Consider the following 20,491-nt stretch of genomic DNA (forward strand, 5'->3'; position numbering starts at 1 on the left):
TTATTGATACCATTTTGGTGTAGATACAATCTTTTGATCGCCTGTTATTGCATTTTGATGCAAGGCGTGGCGACCCCCCAAAAATTTAATTCTGGCATTTTGATTTTTTTTTCTCGTTATGCCGTTTCCTGATCGGATTAATTCTTTCTATATAATGATAGGTTGGATGCTTCTGAACACAGCTCTAACAAACGTCTATTTTTTATTTTATTTTGAATGGGATGCATGGGGGGGATTTAAACTTTTATATTTTTCTATATTGATAAAAACATTTTTTTTTACTTTTTACTGGCTTCCATAGTATCCATGGGAGACTAAAAGCTATGATCTTCTGATTGCTTATGCTACACATAGCAGCAATGATCACTCTGCAATGATCGCTGGCCACTGCCTTTTTTTGGATATGGGACAGTGTTAGGGTATGATTTTTGCCCCCCAAACTGATATTTTTACTGCCTTCACAGTGGTTTATATATGATGTTTTGATTACACGTTATTACATTTTGTTCTGTTGTTGCGGCAGCCAAAAAACTGCAATTCTGGTGTTTTGATTGTTTTTCTCATTATGCTAATTTCAAGATACCTGAAGGTGCCTCGTTCATCTGACAAACAATTATATGCAAGTACAAACAAAATGGGAATATCCAGCCATCAGACCACTCAGTACGGAGATGAGTTCTGTGTCCCAGAGATGAACGTGCTTTGGTCCTACATGTGCATATCAACCCAAGGACAAAAGCAAAAGACCCTGTGAAGATGATGGCGGAAGCTGGTAAGATTGTGTCAATATCCACAGTAAACAAGTACTGTATCAACATGGGCTGAAAGGCCACTCTGCCAGGAAGAAGCCATTACTCCAAAGGAAACATAAAAAAGCCAGACCTTAATTTTTGGAGACATGTCGTGTGGTCTGATGAAACTAAAATTGAACTTTATGGGCATAATGACCATCATTAAGTTTGAAGGAAAAAGGGAGAAGCTTGGAAGCCTAAGAACACCATCCCAACTGTGAAACATGGGGGTGGCTGCATCATGTTGTGGGGTTGTTTTGCTGCAGGAGGGACTGGTACACTTCACAAAATAGATGGCATCATGAGAATGCAACATTATGTGACAATACTGAAGAAACATATCAAGACATCAGCCAGAAAGTTAAGGCTTTTGATGAAATTGATCTTCCAAATGGATAATGACCCAAGGCATACTGCCAAAATGCTAACAAATTGGCTTAAGGATAAAAACTCAATGTTTTGGAGTGGCCATCACAAAGCCCTGATCTCAATCCAATTGAAAATGTATGAGCAGAGCTGAAAAGGCCGGTGTGAGCAAGGCGACCTACAAACCTGGATCAGTTACACAAGTTATGTCAGGAGGAATGGGCCCAAATTCCAACCAACTATTGTCAGAAGCTTGTGGAAGGATATCCCAAACGTTTGACCCAAGTCATTCAGTTTAATGGCAATGGTACCAAATACTAATGAAATGTGTGTAAACTTTTGACTTTGCAGTAAGTAATAAAAATGCGTTAAAACATTCTCTCTCTCATTATTCTGGCATTTGGCAAATAATAATAATTATGTTAATCCTAATTGACCTAAAACGGGAAAGGTTTATTCTGATTTCATGTCAGATATTGAGAAAAACATGCTCATGTGTCTTTTTATATAATGTATGTTAACATCTGTAAACAACTGTATCCTACTGTATCCATCAATGATCAATAAAATTCCTGGACAACCTCTTTAAAGAAGCATTTCTGTCAAAGTTTTTATCCTATTAATGTATTTCAGTCATCATATTGTATAGCGCTGTATACTTACACTTGCTCATTTTGTCCTTCTACCCAGCTAATTCTTCTCTTTTCCATTAGGTCTATGACATGGCATGATTAAAAACTGACCAGCTGAATCTTTCTAAGCTCTATGTAGAAACCGGAGGTCATTTTTCTCTGTATGAGCCATAGGCCACTGTAAAAATCCCTGGAAGGGAAAAGAGCAAAGAAACTGGGTTAAGAGTTGAAGAGAGGAATAATAAATGCACGGACAAGAGACTTCCTGTTTCTACATAGAGCAGAGAAAAGAGAAGAATTAGCAGGGTAGAAAGGCAAAATGTGCAATTGTAAGCACCAAATACTATATATTATAATGACTGGAATAAATGTAGAGAATGTAAACTTTGATGGGATATCTTCTTTAAATAATGAACATTTTGTCATTTTCACTGTAAATTTAACAAATCCAAACTGACATAATCACATTTCAGGAGGTGATTAAGCAAAAGCATTGACATTTCCAGTGTCATTTTAGCAATCAGCATCACAGTGATTTCTTCTTTCTCTTCCAGGATGAAAAGAATCAAGTTCTGATTACAAATGCGTGGCTACAGATTGTAAGTAGCATACTTCTATGTAATTAGCTTTTATTTAATTCATTAAATTACTTTCCAGGTTTTACTTATCTAGGTAATTACATACTACTTGTGAATTAGAAAATTGCAGTACGATTAAAAATCATATTTAATCACATTCTATCTTTTTTTAGGTTCATTGGCATAGTAAAGCAATTGAAATAATCATCTATAAATGAGTTTGCGTTTTTGTTATGGTAATTGTTTTATATCTTGATTAAATGTTAGACTATGTATTTATATATCATGACATTTTTAATCTGTTTTGTAAACATAAGCCCAAAAGGTCACAGTTTAAAAAGGTTGTCCGGTCTAAAATGAAAAGTCTGCAGTCACTCTGTGTGACTGTAGACTTATGAATACCCCCAGCGCAAGCACTGTGTACTGCAAGGATTCGCCGGTTTCTGAGCCAGTAACAGGGGTGATATGATATGCATATTCCTGGTCAGAGCCTGACTAGTGGGTTCTGACTCGCTCCATACACTTGTATGGAGCGAGGCCATGCCCATTAGATGGCAGCGCACAAGTTACTAGACAGGCTACGGCCTCACTCAATACAAGTGTATTGAGAAGGCTTCTGCCCGGAAGTGTGCATTTCGCATACATCACCACTGTTCCTGGCTCAGAAACCAACAAATCTTCGCAGCACACAGTGCGTGCCCTGGCGGGATTTATAAGTCTGCAGTCACACAGAGTGACTGCATACCAGACAACCCATTTAACTTAAAGGGAACCTGTCACCCCCAAAATCGAAGGTGAGCTAAGCAGACCGGCATCAAGGGCTTATCTACAGCATTCTGGAATGCTGTAGATAAGCCCCAATGTATCCTGAAAAAAGAGGTAAAGAGGTTAGAATATACTCACCCAGGGGCAGTCCCGCTACGCTCCGGTCCGATGGGTGTCGCTGTTCGGGGCCTCCCATCTTCTTACGAGCAAAGTACTGCAGTGCCCAGGTCCTGGGAAAGGTCAGAGAGGCCCAGCGCCTGCACACTGCAGTACTTTGCTCTGCCCTCAACAGGGCAGACAAAGTACGCCTGCGCCATAGCCGCAGCATGAAGACAAGAAGAGGACGTCATCTTATGAAGATGGGAGGTCACGGACTGCGACGCCCATCAGATCGGACCGCCCCTGGGCATTACAGAATGCTGTAGATAAGCCCCTGATGCCGGTGGGCTTAGCTCACCTTCGATTTTGGGGGTGACAGGTTCCCTTTAAAACACATTAGGTTTCAGTTTTCTCCTGTTCTCAAAATGGCCACAGCAGTGGTTTGGGGATTGCTGAGGTAAGGTAAACTATGCCTTTTCCTTGTCTTTTCTGTGTTGTGAGGTAGAGAATGCAGATGAGGCAAGGTTTAGACTAACTATTGCGCGCTCCATGCCACTTTGTCGGTCAACTTCGAAGCAGGAGTAGCAGAACACTGAGTAGAGTAGATAGTGGAAGGCAAATAGACGGTATTAGTTTGGGTGACACTGACTATGCATGAGAAATGTATATTTGTTTATTATGCTTTGCTTATATAGCACTATATTATTCTGCAGCACTTTACATACATTATCATCACTGTCCCCAATGGGGCTCACAATCTATCACTGGGAGAAAACCGGAGTACCCGGAGGAAACCCACGCAAAGACGGGGAGAACATACAAACTCCTTGCAGATGTTGTCCTTGGTGGGATTTGAACCCAGGACCCCAGCGCTGCAAGGCTGCAATACTAACCACTGAGCCACTGTGCTGCCCACTTTTCAGTCCCAGGGTGAAGGGCCACTTTAATTAAAAGCAGTGAAGTCCCACAGACAGTGAATGAAGTAGAGGTCAACCATGCATGACACTGCTCCATTCTCCACGGAGCCTGATTCTCAGGTTCCACAACCACAATCTTGGGATCCTGGTGGGTACTAGTCTTTGGACCCTTAGCCATCATTAAGTTATCTTATATCAAATGGATATGTGATAACTTAATAATTTGGAAATTATCCTTTACATTTTGGGAGATGCAATTGCTGCAGCCATAATGCCAAAGCTAAGATGTGCCCTCAATAATGACATCTGAAATTGGACAAATTTGAAGTGCAGCTATCAATAGGATTAATTTAGTGAAAAAAAATATTGGTTTGTGCCACCATATTCCAAAATTTGTTTTTATTTTACCATCAGTGTAGCTCTGTTGGGCCTACTTTTTGCCATCGAGCTGTCAGTTTTCTTGATCTCAATTTGTGATACATATTGATTGCTTTTTAGTGCATTTATTTAGGGAGGTGCAGTGACAAAAAAAACTAATTCTGTCTTTTAGATTTTTTCTCTTTGTAGATTCTACCATATGAGTTGATTAATTTTATATTTTGATAGACCAGACTTTTATGAATTCGGAGATACCAAATATATATACCATATATACTCAAGTATAAGCCGACCCGAGTATAAGCCGAGGCACCTACTTTTGTCACGAAAAACTGGGTAAACTTATTGACTCGCGTATAAGCCGGGTATGCATTATCCCCTCATCCCTATCCTGGTATGCATAGCTCCCATTCCCTGTCCTTGTCTGCATGGCTCCCCCATGCCTGTCCTTGTACGCATGGCTACCCATCCCTGTCCTTGTATGAATGACTCCCCTGTCCTGTCCTTGTATGCATGGCTTCCTATCCCTGTCCTTGTATACATGACTCCCCCCTCCCTGTCCTTGTATGCATGGCTTCCTATCCCTGTCCTTGTATACATGACTCCCCCCTCCCTGTTCTTGTATGCATGGCTCACTGGTCCCTGTCCTTGTATGCATGCCTCACTGATCCCTGTCCTTGTATGCATGGCTCCCCCTCCCTGTCCTTATATGCATGGCTCACCAGTCTCTGTCCCTGTATGCATGGCTCCCCCATCGTTGTCCTTGTATGGCACCTTATCCTCTATCCCTGTTTGCATGGTTCCCATAAAAAAAATCCTACATACCTTGCTTGCATGCTCTCGCTGCATCTTGTTCCGGTGCCAGCAGTTCTTCAGGCCGAGTGATCATGTGGCCCCGCTCATTAAGATAATGAATATTCACTCCACACCTATGGGAGTGGAGAGGGATAAATATTCATTACCTTAATGAGCGGGGTCATGTGATCACTAGTGTTGAGCGATACCTTCCAATATTTGAAAGTATTGGTATCGGATTGTATCGGCCGATATCCGAAAAATATCGGATATCGCCGATACCGATACCCGATACCAATACAAGTCAATGGGACACAAATATCGGAATGTATCCTGGAATGGTTCCCAGGGTCTGAAGGAAAGGAAACTCTCCTTCAGGCCCTGGGATCCATATTCATGTAAAAAATAAAGAATAAAAATAAAAAATATGGATATACTCACCACTCCGGCGGGCCCTGGACCTTAGCGGTGTAACTGGCAGCCTCCGTTCCTAAGAATGAGCAGGTGAAGGACCTTCGATGATGTCGCGGCTTGTGATTGGTCGCGTGACCGCTCACGCGACCAATCACAAGCCGCGACATCATTGCAGGCCCTTCACTCGCTCATTCTTAGGAACGGATACTGCCGGTTGCAGCGGTTACAACCAGGGCGCGTCCGAGGGTGAGTATATTCATATTTTTTATTTTTATTCTTTATTTTACACATAAATATTCATCCCGATCCTGATTCCCAATATCGCAAAAATATCGGAACTCGGGATCGGAATTCCGATACCGCAAATATCGGCCGATACCCGATACTTGCGGTATCGGAATGCTCAACACTAGTGATCATTCTACAGGAATTGCTGCTGGCGTTGGAGTGAACGAAATGCTGCGAGGGCGTGCAAGAAGGTAAGTAGAAGTTTGTGGGGTTTTTTGCTTTTTTTTTTACAGTTGCTGGAAGCCGGCAGCTGCAGCAGTAACTGTGCATCCTATAAGAGAAATTAATATTAATTTCTCTTCAGCAGCAGCACAGGCTTTAGCCACAGCCGCCGGCTACGGCCTCTGTGACCCTCTGCTGCGCTGCTCCTCTCCCCCACCGTCTTTCTGGAACAATTGACTCCTGTATAAGCTGAGGGGGGCATTTTCAGCACAAAAAAATGTGCTGAAAAAACTTGGCTTATACACAAGTATACATGGTGTATATATATATATATATATATATATATATATATATATACACATACATATACAACCCCTGGCAAAAATTATGGAATCACCGGCCGTGGAGAATGTTCATTCAGTTGGTTAATTTTATAGAAAAAAAGCAGATCACAGACATGGCACAAAACTAAAGTCATTTCAAATGGCAACTTTCTAGCTTTAAGAAACACTAACAGAAATCAAGATAAACAAATGTGGTAGTCAGTAATGGTTACTATTTTTAACCAAGCATAAGGAAAACATTATGGAATCACTCAATTTTGAGGAAAAAATAATGGAATCACCCTGTAAATTTTCATTCCCAAAAATAAGACCTGCATCAAATTATATCTGCTTGTTAGTCTGCATCTAAAAAGAAGTGATCACACCTTGGAGAGCTGTTGCACAAAGTGGACTGACATGAATCAAGGCTCCAACATGAGAGATGTCAATTGAAACAAAGGAGAGGATTATCAAACTCTTAAAAGAGGTTAAATCATCACCCAATGTTGGAAAAGATGTTGGTTGTTCACAGCTGTGTCTAAAATCTGGACCAAATACAAACAACATGGGAAGGTTGTTAAAGGCAAACATACTGGTAGACCAAGGAAGACATCAAAGTGTCAACACCGGAAACTTAAAGCAATATGTCTCCAAAACAGGAAATGCACAACAAAACAAATGAGGAACAAATGGGTGGAAACTGGAGTCAACGTCTGACCGAACTGTAAGAAACCGCCTAAAGGAAATGGGATTTGCATACAGAAAAGCTAAACGAAAGCCACCATTAACACCTAAACAGAAAAAAACAAGGTTACAATGGGCTAAGGAAAAGCAATCGCCGACTGTGGATGACTGGATGAAAGTCATATTCAGTGATGAATCGCGAATCTGCATTGGGCAAGGTGATGATGCTGGAACTTTTGTTTGGTGCCGTTCCAATGAGATTTATAAAGATGACTGCCTGAAGAGAACATGCAAATTTCCACAGTCATTGATGATATGGGGCTGCATGTCAGGTAAGGCACTGGGGAGATGGCTGTCATTATGTCTTTAATAAATGTAAAAGTTTATGTTGATATTTTGGACACTTTTCTTATCCCATCAATTGAAACGATGGGGATGATGAAATCATTTTTCAAGATGATAATGCATACTGCCATATTCAAAAAAATGTGAAAACATTCCTTGAAAAAAGACACATAAGGTCAATATCATGGATAGTCCGGATCTCAATCCAATTAAAAATCTTTGGTGGAAGTTGAAGAAAATGGTCCATGACAAGGCTCCAATCTGAAAAGCTGATCTGACAACAGCAATCACAGAAAGTTGGAGCCAGATTGATGAAGAGTACTGTTTGACATTCATTAAGTCCATGCCTCAGAGACTGCAAGCTGTTATAAAAGCCATAGGTGGTGCGATAAAATACTAGTAATGTTTTGGAGGTTTTTTTTGTTTGCTTGTCTTTCATGATTCCATATTTTTTTCCTCAGAATTGAGTGATTCCATAATTTTTTCCCTATGCTTGGTTAAAAAAAGTAACCATTACTGACTACCACATTTTTCATTCTTGATTTCTTCTAGTGTTTCTTAAAGCCAGAAAGTTGCCTTTTCAAATGACTTTAGCTTTGTGCCATGTCTGTGATCTGATTTTTTTCTACAAAATTAAACAACTGAATGAACATCCTCCAAGGCTGGTGATTCTATATATATATATATATATATATATATATATATATATATATATATATATATATATATTTCTAAATTTTTAATTGCATAAAATAGAGGTGATTCAAATTTTTTTTCTTTACCTTCTTTTTTTAATCCTCTTAGGATACTTGAATCATTGTTCCTTCAATCACTTATATTATACTAGATGGTGGCCCGATTCTAACGCATCGGGTATTCTAGAATCTGTATGTAGTTTATTTACAAAGTTTCAGAATAATGCAATTTACACACAGGATTCGGCCGGCCGGCTGCGAGCAATTAGCGAAGCGTGGTTCAAATTGCCACGTAGTATATTGCCCAGCCACGTAGTTTATTGCACAGCCACGTAGTATGTAGCACAGCCCACGTAGTATATTGCTCAGCCACGTAGTATATTGCTCAGCCACGTAGTATATTGCCCAGCCACGTAGTATATAGCACAGACACATAGTATATAGCACAGACACGTAGTCTATTGCCCAGCCACGTAATATATTGCTCAGCCACGTAATACATTGCTCAGCCACATAGTATTTTGCCCAGCCACGTAGTATATTGTCCAGCCACGTAGTATATAGCACAGACACGTAGTATATTGCCCAGCCACATAGTATATTGCTCAGCCACATAATATATTGCACAGCCACGTAATATATTGCACAGCCACATAGTATATAGCACAGAGACATAATATATAACACTGCCCATGCAGTATATAGCACAGGCCATGTAGTATATAGCACAGCGATGTAGTATATTGCCCAGCCACGTAATATATACCACAGCCACGTAGTATATAGCACAGCCATGTAACATATTGCACAGCCACATAGTATATTGCACAGCCATGTAGTATATAGCACAGACACGTAGTATATTGCCCAGCCACGTAATATATTGCACAGCCACGTAATATATTGCACAGCCACATAGTATATTACACAGCCACATAGTATATTGCCCAGCCACGTAATATATAGCACAGCCACGTAGTATACAGCACAGAGACATAGTATATAACACTTCCCATGGCAGTATAGAGCACAGCGACGTAGCATATTGCCCAGCCACGTAATATACTGCCCAGCCACGTAGTATATAGCACAGCCCAGATAGTATACAGCACAGAGATGTAGTATATAGCACAGCCCATGCAGTATCTAACACAGCACACTTAGTATATTGCAATGTGGGCACCATATCCCTGTTTAAAAAAGAATTAAAATAAAAAATAGTTATATACTCACCCTCCGTCGGCGCCCCGGATCCAGCCGAGGCATTTACCGATGCTTCTCGTGACGCTCCGGTCCCAAGAATGCATTGCGGTCTCGCGAGATGATGATGTAGCGGTCTCGCAATATCGCTACGTCATCATCTCGCGAGACCGCAATGCATGGACTGGTCACCGGAGCGTTGCGAGGAGCGGGAAAGGCCTGGGCTGGATCCGGAAGGTGAGTATATAATGCTTTTTTATTTTTTTTATTATTTTTAACATTAGATCCCGTGCCATTGTCACTGATTGGTCGCACCGGTTGGGCGCGACCAATCCGCGAAGCGTGATTTAAATCCCACACCAATGTCGTTGATTGGTCGCGTCAGCTGGGCGTGAGCAATCAGCAAAGCGGGATTTAAATCACGCGGCAATGTCACTGATTGGTCGCGCCGGCTAGGCGCGAGCAATCAGCAAAGCGGGATTTAAATCCCATGGCAATGCTGCTGATTTGTCGCGTCGGCTGGGCGCGGGCAATCAGCAAAGTGTGATTCAAATCCTGCGCCAATGTCGCTGATTGGTCGTGCCGGCTGGGCGCGAGCAATCACGAGCGGGATTTAAATCCCATGCCAATGTCGCTGATTGGTCGCGCCGGCTGGGCGCAAGTAATCAGCGAAGCAGGATTTAAATCCCACGCCAATGTCGCCGATTGGTCGTGCCGGTTGACCGCGACCAATCAGCGAAGCGTGATTTAAATCTCGCGCCAATGTTGCTGATTGGTTGCGCCGGCTGGGTGCGAGCAATCAGCGAAGCGGGATTTAAATCCCGCACCAATGTCACCAATTGGTCGCGCCGGCTGACCGCGACCAATCAGCAAAGCAGGATTTAAATCCCGCGCCAATGTCGCCAATTGTAGGGAGCGGCCATTTCACGGCCTGAGAGTGTCCGATGCTGCCAAGAGTGCATTGCGGTCTCGCGAGATGGTGACGTAGCTGTCTCATGAGACTGCACATCGTCATCTCGCAATGCATGGACAGGACCGTCGCGAGGAGCGGGAATGGTTTGGGCTGTATCCGGGGGGCCGACAGAAGGTGAGTATATAATGATTTTTTTTTTAAATTATTTTTAACATTAGATCTTTTTACTATTGATGCTGCATAGGCAGCATCAATAGTAAAAAGTGGGTCACACAGGGTTAATAGCAGCGGTAATGGAGTGCGTTAGCCGCTGCATAATGCGGTCCGTTAATGCTGTCATTAACCCTGTGTGAGTGCTGACTGAAGGGGAGTATGGAGCGGGCACCGGACACTGACTGGACGGAAGTAGGGAGGGACTAATTCTCGGCCTGACGGCCGCAGCCAATCAGCGACACGGGATTTCCAGGACAGACAGACAGACGGAAGTGACCCTTAGACAATTATATAGTAGATATTACAGTATTACAGCATTGCAGTATATAGTGAAAATTTTGGTCTCCTATGATGCTCAGCCTATGGCTATGATTGCATTGTGGGGGGACTGATAAAAGCCAGTGTAAAGCCGGGAGGGGGCAGAATACACATAGCAGCTAAAAGACCAGTACTCCCACAGATATGGGTTGCAGAGTACAAACAGTGGCTTTTGGCACAGTACTCCTACAGATAAGGGTTGCAGAGTATACACATCGGCTTTTTAGCACATTACTCCCACTCATATGGGTTGCAGCGTATACACAGTGGATATTTTGCAGAGTGTGCATTCAGAATCTATCCCTCACTTCAGCTGTGTCCTATAGATATAGTAATGAGAGCAGAATGGTGGCAGCACTCGTGATCTGGCTTTTATACAGCTACGTCAATACTTGGCATGGCTGTGATGGCTCTGGAAATGCCCACAGTCTAAAAGCTTGTTGATTGGCAGCAATGCAGCCTTTCAACAAGCTTTATTAGACTGGCGAACCCGAACAGGAAACCAGCATACAGCAAAAAGTTTGTGTTTGGGGTTCTGTACTGTACTAATCATCATTAGGAAACATCAGGGGATGAAATTTCCCAGCTTTATGAAAACCCAGTCTACTGTCATGGGTTTACTGTGACAGAAAGACAAAAAGGGAGAAGAAAGACGCTGCTACAAAAATTGCACACCACCCGGTATATGAACATGCAAAAAACACTTTATTGGCATAGACAATAAAAACAATTAAAAACATAGAACCACTGTAAACCACCTGGACATAAATACATGTGTATATACATAGCAATAATTATACAGCCTATCAATATGTCCATAGGGAATATACACCCTATATGGACCTGTATGCTGGTAAACACCTACCTAATGGCTCATGAGGACTCTGAATACAAGCCTATTATAAAAGGGATATATATCCCGCAGAACCCACAGGCAAGTGTGTCAAATAATGACCACCCACCTGCCCATATGAAGGGAAAAAAAAAAAAAAGAGCCTAAGCAGTGAGGGCAAGATATCCCCAACCCAAACCTGTACCAACCTATGTCCGATAAGCTGAGGTGTCCAGGGGGAGAGACAGTGGACCCTAACCCCACGCGTATCGCCTCCTTAATGAGGCTTCGTCAGGGGAAATATGCAGTAGCCAAATAAACCAGTGTTTATATGTCCCAGATAATTGTTTTAAGCTCTCACTGGTGTGTCCGGAGTCCTACCATAGGAGCGTGATAAACATCCATGCCCCTCACCCGGAAGTGACGCCCATCCAAGTGTCATAAGACCAGGGCTGCATAGCACCTGCGCACATAGTCAGATAGCTCATGCGCGTGCGCAAATCTGACCCCAGGACACTACGCAGGAGCCGCACCACATCCTCCAAGGGCGCATGTGCCCCTACCAAAACACTTGTGTCTCCAAGAGACAGTGCGCATACACAGATCAATCATCATGATCACCCAGGGCGCACACTATACCACATCTGACAAGAGCAAAATGCGCCCCCTCAGGACTAAAAAGTGGTCACCACCAAACTATGACCGCGCAAATATATGCTATAATACCAGAGGCCACGTACATAAGGAGAGCAGCCTGAACCAGCGCGCGTCCGCAACTGGACTACAGGAGCACAATGATATCAAACACAATATAGAAAACCACCGTTCTGCGCAGGTCCGGGAAATAATCCCGGACAGCCACAGTTCGGGGGTTGAAGCAAACTGTGTACACATAGAGCCAAACAGAAAAAAATTGCAAAATGCAGGCCAGGGGAGGATAGGCAGGGGGAGAAAAGAGCAGGAAAACAGGAGGAAAAAAAAAAATTATTATTTTTTTTTTTTTTTTTTTTTATTAAGGAGTAATGTAGACATAGGTCAAGAGGGTCGCAAAATACATATGCATTGAAGCAATATATAGATGCATCTATACCATAGCAAATGGATCCTAGTAAAAGTCCACCCATCATACAGTTATACCGCTACATCCAACCTAATATACCCATCCAATATAACATACACTCCTAATACAATAAAACACCCATATACCATACCCATACATAGCCACCCATAAACCACTGTATATATATAACCAACACACATACATCCCCCATATCACATACAAGACCACAAACCACAACTTGACTTATACACACACAACCATACACAATACCACATATATACATGTGCACCAAGGGGCTACATCCCCCAAACATCCCGCACCAATCAAACAATGAACTAACAACCAACATCATAAGTCCATTCATTTATTGTAATAAATCATAACACAAAAGGATGATTTAAAAGTATCAACCACAGAAAAGAGTATCAACAGCAGAAAAGGAAAAATATAGAGGACACAATTGGTCCATATGATACAGTAAGGGGGTAACCTATCCCTTTAGAACATAAATATTCTCCAAAAGCCCCACCAAAACAAGATCCCCGACGGGGAACGGTAAGAGGCCCCAAATGACCTGCCTGCCCCATGAGCCAAGCTGATTAAATGGAATACCCCCCAAGGTCCGCAATAGATGTCAGACCGAATCCATCACATAGGGGCCAAGAACCATTGGACTCCCAAATATCCTACCTACCCCATGAGCCACCTAATATAAGGGATATCCCCATAGATCCACAGCTGATATAGATCCAAGTGTTCCACACAGAAACCCAAAATTATGAGACCGTACCAAATATAGGACCCATATACAAATAGAAATACTGGATAGTCCCAGATTCCAATGTTCCTCCAATGGAGCAAGATCCAAGAACAGCGTTCATCCATACTGCTCTTTCCATATTGAGCCTGGGTCCCACAGAATGGTCCATAATTGCTCCAGTTCCAATGGGGAGAGTGTAGTCCAACAGTCCACATATTCAACCAAGGAAGCCGGTGAACAGTAACTCTTCATTCAGACCTGTAGGGGTGACAGATCCGAGATTAAAAATCCACCGAGACCCTACTTGAAGTAACCGGTTTTTGGGGGATCCCCCCCTCTCTGACATTGTAATTTTCTCCAATCCCACTATCCGTGTCTTCAATGTACTGCCAGAGTGATGTGATAAGAAATGGGCCGCTACCGGGGTTAATGCTCTCCCCTTCTCCATGTCACTTCTTGCCAGATTGATTGTGGAGAAGTGTTTTTGGATTCTCCGTCGCAACTCTTGTGAGGTCTGACCCACATAGACCATCTTGCAAGGACAGATGAGAGCATAAATGACGCATCTAGTCCTGCAATTGATGTAACCTCCAAGTCTATGCCTAGATCCATCAATGGGGTTTTGAAAGGTTTCCCTGGTTGGACCCATGTGGGGACAAATGTTACAGTCTCCACAGGGGAACGACCCCCTAAGCCTCACTCCACGATTCAACCGGGTAGTCTGTCTTCTATAGTGACTTTGGACTAGGAGATCCCTCAAATTGGGTGCTCTCCTAGCTACCAAAAGGGGCTGTTCACCCACAATGTTAGAAGTGTTCAAATCCGTAGCCAAAATGCCCCAATGTCTACACAAGATACCCCTCAATTGCGACCAGTGTGTATTATAGTTTGTAATGAATCTGGGCATATTATCCCGTACCTTGCGTTCTGTATTTAGCAAGGACTCTTGTGTATGTGTCCTCGCCCTCTGAAATGCCATTGAAATACATCTCTGCGGATAGTTTCTTTCTTTAAAACGGGACGTCAATGTCAAGGCCTCTGATCTGAAGTCGTTATCGCGTGTGCAGTTCCTCCTTGTTCTGAGAAATTGTCCGGTAGGGACTCCGCGCTTTGTATGGTGGGGATGGAAACTTCTGAAGTCCAGGAGACTATTTGTAGCCATGGGTTTACGATATAGCTTGGTGACAATAGTATTATTCTCCATCATGACTTCCAAATCCAAGAAGGTAGCTGAGGAGGAAGATGTTGAATAAGTCAAAAAAATGTTATATGGATTCTCGTTCTCGGATCCATTTGCTATGGTATAGATGCATCTATATATTGCTTCAATGCATATGTATTTTGCGACCCTCTTGACCTATGTCTACATTACTCCTTAATAAAAAAAAAAAAAAAAAAAAAAATAATAATTTTTTTTTTTTTCCTTTTGTTTTCCTGCTCTTTTCTCCCCCTGCCTATCCTCCCCTGGCCTGCATTTTGCAATTTTTTTCTGTTTGGCTCTATGTGTACACAGTTTGCTTCAACCCCCGAACTGTGGCTGTCCGGGATTATTTCCCGGACCTGCGCAGAACGGTGGTTTTCTATATTGTGTTTGATATCATTGTGCTCCTGTAGTCCAGTTGCGGACGCGCGCTGGTTCAGGCTGCTCTCCTTATGTACGTGGCCTCTGGTATTATAGCATATATTTGCGCGGTCATAGTTTGGTGGTGACCACTTTTTAGTCCTGAGGGGGCGCATTTTGCTCTTGTCAGATGTGGTATAGTGTGCGCCCTGGGTGATCATGATGATTGATCTGTGTATGCGCACTGTCTCTTGGAGACACAAGTGTTTTGGTAGGGGCACATGCGCCCTTGGAGGATGTGGTGCGGCTCCTGCGTAGTGTCCTGGGGTCAGATTTGCGCACGCGCATGAGCTATCTGACTATGTGCGCAGGTGCTATGCAGCCCTGGTCTTATGACACTTGGATGGGCGTCACTTCCGGGTGAGGGGCATGGATGTTTATCACGCTCCTATGGTAGGACTCCGGACACACCAGTGAGAGCTTAAAACAATTATCTGGGACATATAAACACTGGTTTATTTGGCTACTGCATATTTCCCCTGACGAAACCTCATTAAGGAGGCGATACGCGTGGGGTTAGGGTCCACTGTCTCTCCCCCTGGACACCTCAGCTTATCGGACATAGGTTGGTACAGGTTTGGGTTGGGGATATCTTGCCCTCACTGCTTAGGCTCTTTTTTTTTTTTTTTCCCCTTCATATGGGCAGGTGGGTGGTCATTATTTGACACACTTGCCTGTGGGTTCTGCGGGATATATATCCCTTTTATAATAGGCTTGTATTCAGAGTCCTCATGAGCCATTAGGTAGGTGTTTACCAGCATACAGGTCCATATAGGGTGTATATTCCCTATGGACATATTGATAGGCTGTATAATTATTGCTATGTATATACACATGTATTTATGTCCAGGTGGTTTACAGTGGTTCTATGTTTTTAATTGTTTTTATTGTCTATGCCAATAAAGTGTTTTTTGCATGTTCATATACCGGGTGGTGTGCAATTTTTGTAGCAGCGTCTTTCTTCTCCCTTTTTGTCATTTACTATGCTGCTACTTGCACCCCCCTTTTATGTATATAGTTTATAGCTGTGCGCCAGTTCTTTTGGTATGTTTAGTATCTTGCATAACCTGACTTCTATAGCGGGTTTTCTTTTTTGGCAGCACGCACTCTATTAGGGGTCTTTAAATCAGTTAAATTATTATTGTTTACTGACGTATACATATTTTTTGTTTTATAGCTCTTTACTTGTGTTGGGTCCATCATGGACTGGGATGCACGTGAGGCGGCCTGGCGTGCGGAGTCAGCCAGTGTTTTTTCTTCCACAGAGAGTCATATACCGGGCTCAGAGTTTTCTATACTAACAGCTGAGCTTACTTCAGCCCATAGATTAGGGATCAGACTGTGGTGGAATGTTCGGAGTTTGGAGGAGTACATGAAAGCTAATATTGTACCCCGGGGCCTTAGGGTTCCCATTTATCCTGCATGGGAGCCGTCTGTGGCTTTTCGTTCAACATGGGAACAGGGATTGTTACGTTGCTCCAATATTATTATGAACATGCTCCTAGAGCATGATAGGGAGTTGCTTGTGAGCACTAAAGGCCACATTAAGGAACTGGAGTCCAAGTTATCTAATTTTGACGACAAAACACAGGTCCAGCCCTTTAGGATGAGACTCAAGGATACCCTTGATAAATATGATCTGGATATCAGAGAGAAGAAGAGATCTAAGTTCTTTCGGGATCGGAAGGACTTTGATACTCAACAAGCCTTCCAATGGAAGCACCAGGGGAATCGAAGACAGGCCCCCTATATGTCTAGACAACCTGGGGCGGGGTCTGGGCCATCCAAGGGAGGTGGAGGAGGTCCTCATTCATCTGGTAGTGGGAGTGATTTTTTATCATCGGCCGACAGCGAGCCCGATGGAGGACCAGAAGGGGCCGCAAGTGCCGCTCAGCCACCTCGACGGTTCACCAGGTTTGGAGGTCGCAAGATGCCGAAACGGCACAAATTCTTCCATTAATGGGACCATCATTGGAAGCTGTCATTCCATCACCTGGTTTACAGGAACCACCAGGTAAGTTACAGGTTATTAATTTATCTGAGTATAAACTCACCCCGGTGGAACTTTCAGTATTACAAAGGGGCTTGACGTTCTCCCCGGTACAGAAGGTGGATAAATTTACACTGGTTAAGGACCTGTATTTATTTTGTAGGCGCTTGGTTTTACAAGTTCTACACAATAGGCCACACGACAGGGATGGATTGGATCAGACGGACCGACAAGTACTCCAGGATTTGCTGCAACTATTACAGGAGGACTCCATCGATAGTGGTAAGGACCGGTTTCCCCATAAAAATAAATCAACGGTGGCTCCCCCCTTTTCACTGGTACCGGCAATAAGGGTGTTTTTTGAGTTGGTAAAAAAAGACATTCTCCGACTACGCCCCTTTTCTGGCACGCCTAACAACCTTGGAGTAGAAGAAAAACGTGCCATTACTAATTTGAAATCTAATCCTGCCTTCCTAATTAAGGAGGCTGATAAGGGGGGGAATGTGGTCCTATGGCCCCACACTTTATATCTGGAGGAGGCCCATCGCCAGTTGGACAATGTCCGATTTTACCGGAAGTTACCATCAGACCCTACAGGGGTGTTTTCAAGTAAGTTGAGGGGCCTTTTGGAAAGGGCTCGGGACTTGGGGATCATTAATGGCCAGGAATTTAATTTTATGTGGGTTGAACACCCAATCATTGCGACCTTTTACATGCTCCCCAAGGTGCATAAAGATCTTTGTAAGCCACCGGGCCGTCCAATTGTGGCCAGTATCGGCAGTCTATGTGAGAAAATCTGTATTTATGTCGACCACTTTCTGCAACCTATGGTTAAGAAATTACCTTCCTTTATTTTAGACTCTTCATATTTCATCAAGAAGTGCCGGGATATTATATTACCTAGTAACACGTTGCTGGTTACTTGTGATGTAGAGTCCCTCTACTCAAACATCGATCACGAAGATGCGGTTAGGGCAGTCCTCTATTTTTTGGATCAGTCGGGGCATTCTGACAGAATGCACGACTCATTAATTGTGGATCTGATGGAATTTGTCCTCAAACATAATTATTTTACATTAGATAGGACATACTACCTTCAGTCCTCCGGCGTGGCCATGGGGGCCAGATGTGCCCCGGCCCTAGCCAACCTATTTTTGGGTTGGTGGGAGGCCACTGTGGTATATGTACTTGATGCATTCAAAGATAAGGTGCGTTATTGGATGCGCTTTATCGACGATGTGTTTTTTGTTTGGTCGGGGACAGAAGCTGAGTGTAGGGTATTTATGGATGGGTTGAACGAGAATCCATATAACATTTTTTTGACTTATTCAACATCTTCCTCCTCAGCTACCTTCTTGGATTTGGAAGTCATGATGGAGAATAATACTATTGTCACCAAGCTATATCGTAAACCCACGGCTACAAATAGTCTCCTGGACTTCAGAAGTTTCCATCCCCACCATACAAAGCGCGGAGTCCCTACCGGACAATTTCTCAGAACAAGGAGGAACTGCACACGCGATGACGACTTCAGATCAGAGGCCTTGACATTGACGTCCCGTTTTAAAGAAAGAAACTATCCGCAGAGATGTATTTCAATGGCATTTCAGAGGGCGAGGACACATACACAAGAGTCCTTGCTAAATACAGAACGCAAGGTACGGGATAATATGCCCAGATTCATTACAAACTATAATACACACTGGTCGCAATTGAGGGGTATCTTGTGTAGACATTGGGGCATTTTGGCTACGGATTTGAACACTTCTAACATTGTGGGTGAACAGCCCCTTTTGGTAGCTAGGAGAGCACCCAATTTGAGGGATCTCCTAGTCCAAAGTCACTATAGAAGACAGACTACCCGGTTGAATCGTGGAGTGAGGCTTAGGGGGTCGTTCCCCTGTGGAGACTGTAACATTTGTCCCCACATGGGTCCAACCAGGGAAACCTTTCAAAACCCCATTGATGGATCTAGGCATAGACTTGGAGGTTACATCAATTGCAGGACTAGATGCGTCATTTATGCTCTCATCTGTCCTTGCAAGATGGTCTATGTGGGTCAGACCTCACAAGAGTTGCGACGGAGAATCCAAAAACACTTCTCCACAATCAATCTGGCAAGAAGTGACATGGAGAAGGGGAGAGCATTAACCCCGGTAGCGGCCCATTTCTTATCACATCACTCTGGCAGTACATTGAAGACACGGATAGTGGGATTGGAGAAAATTACAATGTCAGAGAGGGGGGGATCCCCCAAAAACCGGTTACTTCAAGTAGAGTCTCGGTGGATTTTTAATCTCGGATCTGTCACCCCTACAGGTCTGAATGAAGAGTTACTGTTCACCGGCTTCCTTGGTTGAATATGTGGACTGTTGGACTACACTCTCCCCATTGGAACTGGAGCAATTATGGACCATTCTGTGGGACCCAGGCTCAATATGGAAAGAGCAGTATGGATGAACGCTGTTCTTGGATCTTGCTCCATTGGAGGAACATTGGAATCTGGGACTATCCAGTATTTCTATTTGTATATGGGTCCTATATTTGGTACGGTCTCATAATTTTGGGTTTGTGTGGAACACTTGGATCTATATCAGCTGTGGATCTATGGGGATATCCCTTATATTAGGTGGCTCATGGGGTAGGTAGGATATTTGGGAGTCCAATGGTTCTTGGCCCCTATGTGATGGATTCGGTCTGACATCTATTGCGGACCTTGGGGGGTATTCCATTTAATCAGCTTGGCTCATGGGGCAGGCAGGTCATTTGGGGCCTCTTACCGTTCCCCGTCGGGGATCTTGTTTTGGTGGGGCTTTTGGAGAATATTTATGTTCTAAAGGGATAGGTTACCCCCTTACTGTATCATATGGACCAATTGTGTCCTCTATATTTTTCCTTTTCTGCTGTTGATACTCTTTTCTGTGGTTGATACTTTTAAATCATCCTTTTGTGTTATGATTTATTACAATAAATGAATGGACTTATGATGTTGGTTGTTAGTTCATTGTTTGATTGGTGCGGGATGTTTGGGGGATGTAGCCCCTTGGTGCACATGTATATATGTGGTATTGTGTATGGTTGTGTGTGTATAAGTCAAGTTGTGGTTTGTGGTCTTGTATGTGATATGGGGGATGTATGTGTGTTGGTTATATATATACAGTGGTTTATGGGTGGCTATGTATGGGTATGGTATATGGGTGTTTTATTGTATTAGGAGTGTATGTTATATTGGATGGGTATATTAGGTTGGATGTAGCGGTATAACTGTATGATGGGTGGACTTTTACTAGGATCCATTTGCTATGGTATAGATGCATCTATATATTGCTTCAATGCATATGTATTTTGCGAC

The 20,491-nt window shown here is 43.2% G+C and overlaps 1 protein-coding gene across 1 annotated transcript in view; it reads left to right on the plus strand.

Annotated features, from left to right (window-relative positions):
- Nucleotides 1–20,491, plus strand: part of LOC138658195 (neuronal acetylcholine receptor subunit alpha-7-like) — a 343,558-nt gene that overhangs the window by 83,758 nt on the left and 239,309 nt on the right. Inside the window, exon 3 of the mRNA XM_069745709.1 lies at nucleotides 2,344–2,388. Coding sequence (XP_069601810.1) covers nucleotides 2,344–2,388 — 45 coding nt within the window. The remainder of the gene's footprint in view (nucleotides 1–2,343; nucleotides 2,389–20,491) is intronic.

This window comes from Ranitomeya imitator, chromosome 1, assembly GCF_032444005.1.
Source record: "Ranitomeya imitator isolate aRanImi1 chromosome 1, aRanImi1.pri, whole genome shotgun sequence".
In the NCBI taxonomy this organism is placed as follows: domain Eukaryota; kingdom Metazoa; phylum Chordata; class Amphibia; order Anura; family Dendrobatidae; genus Ranitomeya; species Ranitomeya imitator.